This window comes from Lolium perenne, chromosome 6, assembly GCF_019359855.2.
Source record: "Lolium perenne isolate Kyuss_39 chromosome 6, Kyuss_2.0, whole genome shotgun sequence".
Taxonomy (NCBI): Eukaryota; Viridiplantae; Streptophyta; class Magnoliopsida; order Poales; family Poaceae; genus Lolium; species Lolium perenne.
In genome coordinates this window covers 95,665,167-95,673,337 of record NC_067249.2, presented here as the reverse complement: position 1 = coordinate 95,673,337, position 8,171 = coordinate 95,665,167, and the positions used below count along the sequence as shown (strand labels likewise).

The 8,171-nt window shown below is 49.0% G+C and overlaps 1 protein-coding gene across 1 annotated transcript; it reads right to left on the bottom strand.

Annotated features, from left to right (window-relative positions):
• Positions 1-279: 279 nt before the first annotated feature.
• Positions 280-7,059, bottom strand: LOC127338770 (transcription factor SPEECHLESS-like). Its single transcript, XM_051364759.2, has 3 exons — positions 6,447-7,059; positions 4,281-4,898; positions 280-610 (listed from the first exon to the last, which is right to left on the bottom strand). The coding sequence occupies exons 1-3, from the start codon at positions 6,915-6,917 to the stop codon at positions 545-547; spliced, it is 1,155 nt and encodes a 384-aa protein (XP_051220719.1). The 5' UTR covers positions 6,918-7,059; the 3' UTR covers positions 280-544.
• Positions 7,060-8,171: the final 1,112 nt, after the last annotated feature.

Here is an 8,171-nt window from a genome sequence, read left to right as displayed (position 1 = left end):
AGGTGGATGCTCAAGTTCGTCATTCATGCCCTTCACGCTTCAAGGTGTTGTTGCGTATGGCCGAGCAATGGACCAGCGAGGCGGTAGGTGGTGCAGAATACGAAGCAAGATATACACTGGTGATGAACATGATGAAGAGATGACTTTGCGACTAACAAAAAAGAGACAATAGGGATGACGGCAATGCATGTAGAGGCTATACTATAATACCATGTAGAGCCCATACGCAATAATATGATCTATACTAGTTGCTAGTTATTGCTAGTTGTAACGAATATATATTCCTCCATTGCAAAATCCATTTCAGAAGAGAAAAGGTCATCCACATATTACTCAGAAATCAAGATAGTAACAATCCGGGAAATTCTGCATCTATACCTAGGCATTGAAACAAGAAAAGCTGCAGCTAGCAACATTGAAACAATCTAGCTACCACTATATACTTGCAGCTGGCACATGTACACATGCAGTTGCACGACAACACTGAGTAGCTCTACGCTAACTAAAACTAGGCAAGGATGCAATTGCAAACCGTACAACGACGTCACAAGAAGGTCTGCCGGATTTCATGCACCAGCTCCTCGGCGCTAATCTCGCACTCGATTCCAATCTGCACATAAATTCACAAGACCATTAGTTAATTAGGTCAGGATCATTAGCAAAAATTTTTTTAGCCCCGATCAATATCAAATTAGTGTAGTCCTGCTAGCGCCAAGTTTCAAAAACATGAAAATTTTAGTTAGCTCCTACAGCTAGCTACTATAGTGTACAAACAACTGTACGTACAAGCTACTAGAATGATCATACTACTACTATATACTAGTAGCTAGCTAGCTTACTCTCATCTCCATGTTGCCTATGAGCTATGAATTCATTATTTCTATCAGAGATCTGAATATACCCTGTTACTGTAGGCGCATACTATCAGGATCTGGAAGTCTGAAACACACTCAAATATATGCTACAGTATCCTGAATACCTGTTCATAAATAAGTAGAGAAAAAACTATTGAGTCATTTTCCCATTACCAAAGTGAGACCACCGCTACCCGGCCTAATGACCATCCTAGGCTCCTAGCTAGCTAACATCCATATACACGGTACTAGCTAGTACTTAGCGAGTTCGGACGTTTGGAGCACGGTGAGATGAAGTCCATTTTTAACAATTCAAAAAGAACAGTTTGAATTTTAAAAATCAAGAGCAAAAATCTAGATGTACGAAATAATATAATCTACCAACCTGAAAAAAATCTCAACTCCAAATACCCTTACTTTAGACTGCAGCAAAGAAATGATAAAATTTAACATCTAAAGTAGTGAACAGTGCAAAATTCCAAACCTTCATATTATGTCAGATTTTATCTTTGTTAAGCGTAGAAAATAAGGTATTTTGGGTTGAGATTTTGTATATTGGTAGCGTGCATCATTATCTACGTCTAGAATGTTTTCCAGATCCTTTTGATGTTTTGAAATCACATTTTCAAATTTCGGAAAAAGAAGGGATACATGTTGTGTAAGCTCTAAAGGTATTTAGACTTGTTCTCATATTTAAACCTAACATATTACTTACACTTGTTCTCATATTTATAAGGTATTTAGTTTCTTAAAATGTTAAACTTTACTATCTTTAACCAAGTTCTATAAACAATACAAGCATTATATTGTAGATGCTGATATTTTTTTACTTCTAAAAACTAGGCAAGGGATAGGAAAGTTTGACTTCTGACAAAAATAATATACACCCTATAAAAGAATAGACGGGGTAAATTATGAATATAATTTATTAGCTTTTGCAACGTTTACTGATAAATAGTGAATAACCATCGGTATCACATATATATATTCCCTGAAATCACAATTCAATTAAAGCAATTGCATAAAAATATGTAGATATAGTAAAATATGCAATTATTTTTTATTCATACGCCTCCAGAGCTATAGCTAGCTAGCCTGGTTCCATCATCACAGGATAACATACCAAAGTCTAGGTATACGGGCCGTACTATGGGCATCTCCAACGGGCCGACGTATTTCAGATGTCCGAAATGTCCGATTGTGTTCGTTTGCATCGGCCCGCGGACGCCATGCGGCCCAGGGCGACCGTTTACATCGTGGGTACTTCCAGCGGTGCGGACTCATTTTTTTAGCGGAAGCAGCGTCAAGGTCATTAATGGCGTTTTACGTCCCGTCGAGGACTGCCGCCGGCGATTAACTGTTCCCGCGCGACGACGGTCGTTCCCGCGCGTGCCCAATACATTGGCAAGTTTCGCCGGCGTTTCGCGCACGTGGGAAACGACCTGCGCGGCAACGCCGTTTCCCGCCCCGCCGTTGCTATATATGCTGGACACCGGCGGAGGTGACGGGCACACCTCAAGCTAAACCCTAGCATCCATCCATGGCCGAGCACAACCTTAGTTGGGATCAGGTAGTTTAAATGTGCCGCCACGTCCACCCGGAGGAGGACGAGGAGCTAGTCGCCGCCACTGTTCAGGACGACCAGCTGGACCTGGAGGCGGCGGTGGCTGCGTAGGCGGAGGCGGAGGCGGCATAGCGCGCTGAAGGGCGCCTCGCGACGACCAGGGGGAAATCGCCGATTCAGGGCCGAGCTCGCCGACGCCAGGGTGGCGCTCGCGGAGGCGCGGGCGGCGATGGCGACCCCTCCGGCAGCCCCACCAGCGGAAGCCGTCATCCCCGACATCACCGACGACGATGCCCCCGTACCCGACCGCTTCGAGTGCGCGGGCGACCAGTTCGTTCTGGTCACGTCCTTCGAGACCCTGGCTGGGGACACCCTGCGCCGTCAAGCTTGGGCAGCGGAGGAGGAAGCCCACAGCTATGCGGTCGCCATGGCTCGGGGGTACATGTGCTCCGACCTGGACTCGCTCCAGCGTAGGGGCCCTTCTCCCGTGCGGGTCGAGCAGGAGAACCGGGAGCTAACGTGCGCCATCGCCGCCAGGGATGAAGCGGTGGCGGAGGCGGCTAGGGACAGGGCCCGCTTCCACGCCTAGCTGGCGGGGTTGCAGGCGGCAGCCCAGGAGAACGAGGCAGCAGTGGCAGCGGAGGCGGCGGCGGCCCAGGCGACGGGGGCAGCCCAGGCGGCGGCGGAGGCGGAGGCGGAGGCCAACTCTATGTCCAGGAGAATCATGTGGGACTCCTCCCTGGCCGAGGCCCTCGAACGCCACATGCGGCAGGACGAGACGTTCGATCGCCGACGTGCGCGGTGCGCAGAGTGCGTGAAGAACTCCCGCTTCGACGACGGCGCTGGCCACTCTGGCGGCTAGTAGTAGGCCGCGCGACTACGAGTAATCGAGGCCGTGGTAGGCCACGCGACGGCGAGTAGGTACGGCCGTTGTAGTTTTAGGTTAACTCGACTAACCATCTTTATAAAGATGGTCCTTTTGGCCAATCAATAATAATGAAAATATATTTTGCTTACCTAGTCACTGCCGACCGGACCTGGATGCACCGAACGTGGACACTTTCCGCGAGCGCGCAGCGTCCACGGAGACGCAAACCTGACGCATATTTAGGCCAGGTTTGCATCGCCACGGACGGTCCGGTCACTTTGCATCGCCCCGCTGGAGGTGGTACCAGACACATTTTTCGGCCCAGCGAACGCAAACGGTGGGTCAGCCCATTGAAGATGCCCTAAAATAAAAAAGAGCGCGACAAAGAACAAGTCTAGCAACAAAAGAAAGGAGAGATGGCTCACAGGAGTCATCTGACCTAACTACTCCGAAAGTACTAATGGTTTTATAGGCCAAAAGTTAACGAAACATCGAAACAGTTCTGCATAACGTTTTACACAGACAAACAAGTGGCCAAACCACAGACAGGTTTCAAAAACAGTGCAATCTGTCTAGTGGTATGCCCCCACCATCACGTAGGTCCGATGGCTAAGAGGTCCACAATCGAACTGTTATGTCTGATTAATTGGTGTTAAAAAGTATGCGTGTGAGCAGGAATTTAGGTCGAAAGACTGTCTGGTGGGGGCATACCAAATGAACAGACCAGCATCCATGCTTATTTCAGGGAGATTTTGTATGTACGTTGTATAAAAAGCTTCTATCACACCAAATGAACAGACCAAATATGTGTAGTGCAGTCCCATACTCCCATGTATAGTTTGTGCTAGCTGATCTCTCTAACTGAATCATGCTTTACTTTACACAAGTGTACTTATATTTGGTGCTTGTGTATGTAACTATAGTGTTCAGTGTTTAGCTGCAACGTTAACAGAACAAAGGAAGTAACATCAACATTCAAAAGAGCTAGTTATACCTTGATAGTGAAGGAGTGCACCGTAGCGTCGTGGACGGCGCTGATACTGACGTGGATGATCTCGAGCGACAGCCTCTCGAGCACGGCGATGATCTTGAGCACCTGCCCCGGCGCACGGCGCGACATGGTCTTGAGCACCAGGTTCGGCCCGGCGAACTCCACCTTCACGTCAGGGAGGAGGATCCCCGTGGGCCTGGCCGCGGTGAGCTCGGTGACGATGCTGTCTAGGGTGGGAAGGTAAGGCCGCGGCACCGGCACGATATCATATGCGTGCGAGGACGAAGAGGAGGACGTCGTGGGCGTCATGGCCGGCGAGATGTAGGCATTGAGGTGCGGCAGGCAGGGCTTGTACGGGCTGCCCGGGGTCGGCGTGCCGGGGCTTATCGGCACGGCGAGCCTCGGGCTGAGCGGCCGTTGCATGGACTTGATCATGAACGGGCGCGGGCTGAGAGTGAGAGGTGGTGGCCGTGGGCTCGGCGCCCTTGACGTTGCTGGACGCGGGCTGAGCACCTGCTCGGCGTAAACTTTGCGGTGCTTCTTCGCCTCCAGCGAGTGAAGCACTTGCTGCAGCTCCTTGATGTAGTCCACCACCCCTCCAATCACGGATGCTTGGTCTCCCTGCAATTGTAAGTTTGTTAGCTCTCTAACATATTTTAATTTTTTCTCATCAACAAAAAAACTTGGAGGGGACCGAGATTTTCGGTAACAATGGTTACGACAGATAATCGGTCAAATACCGGACGAAATTCTCAAACAAACTTTGAATTTTGAACTAAAAAATGTCAAAAAGGAAATTGAAAATAGGGTTTGGAGGAGGAGAGAGCGAAAATTTCGGACAAATGAGTTGGTGCATGGGGTTATAACCAGTAATGCTATACCTACGGGCTCAGTTTTACAAAACCTCACTTACGCGCTGACCTGGTGATTAGTCCCAAAACCCACCTTCCTAAACTCACGGAACGAAACCAGATTTCCACGAACTAGCTGCCACCACGTCCTTCCGTAGAACTTCCCGTAACAAGAAATTCCATAGGTCCAGCATTATTGGGTTATAAAACTAAGGGGGGACATATACGTCTTAGGTTGGACTAACCAACCAACCAAAATTCAATCCAAATTCAAGAATGAGATTTTTTGGATGATTAACTCATTTGCCAGAGAGGGCTGCGAATTTCGTTTACTGGCCGGTAACCGCGGTATTTCACTCGGTAACTAAGGCCTGGGTGTGTGCGGGTGTCAGCCTACTTAAGGCATTATAATTCTCATGTTCATTTGACAATGAGAACGGAGAGAAAACGTCTGGCAGTGTAAGACAGCTGATACCAAACCATTGTCCACCTTATCAATTCCTGTGAGAAAAGTGAGAATCTAGAGGTGGAAGAAAAGGAGCTGAGGGACTCAGCTCCGACCTCTCTCTCTCTCTCTCTCTTCACATGCACGCTCCGTCCATGCATGGCTAGCTAACGAACCATGGATCTGGGTGGTTAGATTCTCGCAGTTGATGCTAGCCTACAGCTATGTATGCTACTTCCAGATGGCATGCGGCAACAGCGGGGTTTAATTTATTGGTACTTTTGTCCTATATATACGGAGTACGCTACAACCTCGTCTGCATATATCAAACTTGTACATTGACCAATCATTGAATTGCTGCACCACAAAACCAAGTAAATGCAAGGATGAAGGCATGAAGCATATGGGGCGCACAAGTGAACCCGGCCGTGTTTAGCAGTCGGTGTTGGCTATCACTTCAAGATATTAACAGAATAGTGTTGATTGCGGTACTCATCCAAATCCAACATTAGAATACTGAAAGATACTTCCTCATCATTTTCGTGGTTTTAATTCAAATTTAAACTAAAACCAAGAAAAAAAAACTATGCATCAGAGGGGGAAGGTAATTACCTCAGGGAGGAAATTATATTTTTACGAAACTGAAGTTATTAGCTAGTACTCTACTATAGTAGCCAAGTAAAGTAACATGCACGTATTTAGAGAATCGTTCTTCAAAAAGGAAAATGCAAGATATATATAGGTATAATATCACTCTCACTCTATCAGGTGCTAGCTTAATGAGCTTAGCAAAATAACCTCAACCAACCAATTGCGAAAGCCATGTACTCTCTAAGTCTCTATAGAACGATGCTCATTATGTAACATACGTACCCTCTTGACGTAGAAGCAAGGCATGAGAGTGCGTAGCACGGCGAGGTTCTCGTTCATCTGCTTCCTCCGGTTGCGCTCCACCGTGATGTGGCACATCTTCGCAGCTCCCTCGTCCACGGTGTCATCTACCGCTGTAGCCACCATCGCAGCCGACGTCGATCCTTTGGTCTTCTTCCTCACCGGAGCTCCTTTAGATTTCTCGTCATCGGCTTCACGGCGCCTGGCGCCCAGCGTCGGCCTCGCACACATGGCGCTAGCCACTGCACCGTCACGACCGACGACGGCGACACTGCTCGGGCGGCTAAACGCCGCAGCAGCGCCGGGCACAACGCTATCTCGGCCGCCGCCGAGGCCGTTTATGCACTCCTCCCACGTCTCGAGAATGCCGACCAGGTCGTCCGCGTCTACGGACGCTGCTTGCCAGGACTCACAGTCGTCGGCAAAGAGCTTACACAGGCCGCCGTCCTCCATACTCCGATTTGTATGCCTCGGAAATCAGGAGCACAGTTTAGAGTACGGCAAGGAAGAAACACAAATGTAGGCGTACCAATATGCAAGTACTCCTTTTGATCACACAGGAAGGTGAGAGCGGAATTTGGAGTTGAAATGGTAGAATGTTTGCAAAAGTGAGAGGAATCTCTCGCTCCACTTTTAAGCCTTTGTAATGTGAAGAGAGAGGGAGGAGGCAGGACGAGACCGTTGCTGAGGTTTGCATAGTCATGTGAGGGGACGAAGGGCCATAAATGTTTTGAAAAGACGGCTCCAGTCGCGTCCCTCAAAAAACGTTCGACACGACGATTTGTGGCGCGTTTAGAGATAGCGCTGGATAAAAAAATACCAAAAATCTATATAAAAAAAGTGGCCCTTCCCAGTTGTGTCCCTCAAACAGGTCCAAATGCTTGCACTTTAATAGAGGGGACCACCCCACGCGGGAAAGTAGGTGACAAAAAGTGTGAGAAAAGATAATGGCATGCGGGAACTAGGGGCTGCATGCATGTGGATGCTGTTTTTGTGTCCCGCATCCCCGGTAGAGACTCAGACGCTAGACCATAAATGAGGCTCTATTTAGTTTTGCAAGACGCGACTGGGTAGCTTTTTTCTCCATTTCTTGTTCGTGGTCCCCCAAATATCCATTTGGGGGACGTGACTGGAGATGCTGAGTGGGTTTGAGATTCCCCAGTTTTTCTTAGACAAATCTAACCCTGGCGGCCAAAACTAATGCCTGGTTTAGAGCATCAGTAGCGGACACCGCATCGAACCATTTTTTGGGTTTGGACGAAAAAAGGGTCAATTCATATCGGACCCCATACCAATTTTTTTGTCCGGGCCATCCAGTTTCGCTCCACGGAAACCTCAAGTTCCCGGGATGGTGAGGCTGTGCGAGCGCGAACCCCATCTCTTTCCTAGCGTTGGTACGAAGGAACATTCAACTCCTCCTCTTCCCCCCTTCCCCTACCTCCCACTGCCGCCGCGCGCCGATGCAGATCCTAGCCTATGCGGGTCGTACCCTCCGATTCTGACCAGCAGGAAAACTCGCGCCGCCTCGCCACATCCGTTCCGCCCGCCGGCGCGCCCGCATCCCCAACAAATCGACTGGAATTGGCCGCGGATTCGCCGCCACCGTGGACACCTCGCCGTCGCCCGGTATGTAACTCTCCCCAACTCCTCGTAGCCGCAGATTCGCCGCCGCCGAGCTCCTAGTTCCTTGTCGTTGTTGCGCTTGCA

What these genes read in the sequence shown, in the direction of transcription:
- LOC127338770 (XM_051364759.2), bottom strand. Translation starts at nt 6,917, where the DNA reads ATGGAGGACGGCGGCCTGTGTAAGCTCTTTGCCGACGACTGTGAGTCC. An exon ending in CTTGCTTCTACGTCAAGAGG is followed by an intron (nt 4,899 to 6,446) that starts GTACGTATGTTA and finishes TTACAATTGCAG; the next exon opens with GGAGACCAAGCATCCGTGAT. An exon ending in TGCACTCCTTCACTATCAAG is followed by an intron (nt 611 to 4,280) that starts GTATAACTAGCT and finishes ATTTATGTGCAG; the next exon opens with ATTGGAATCGAGTGCGAGAT.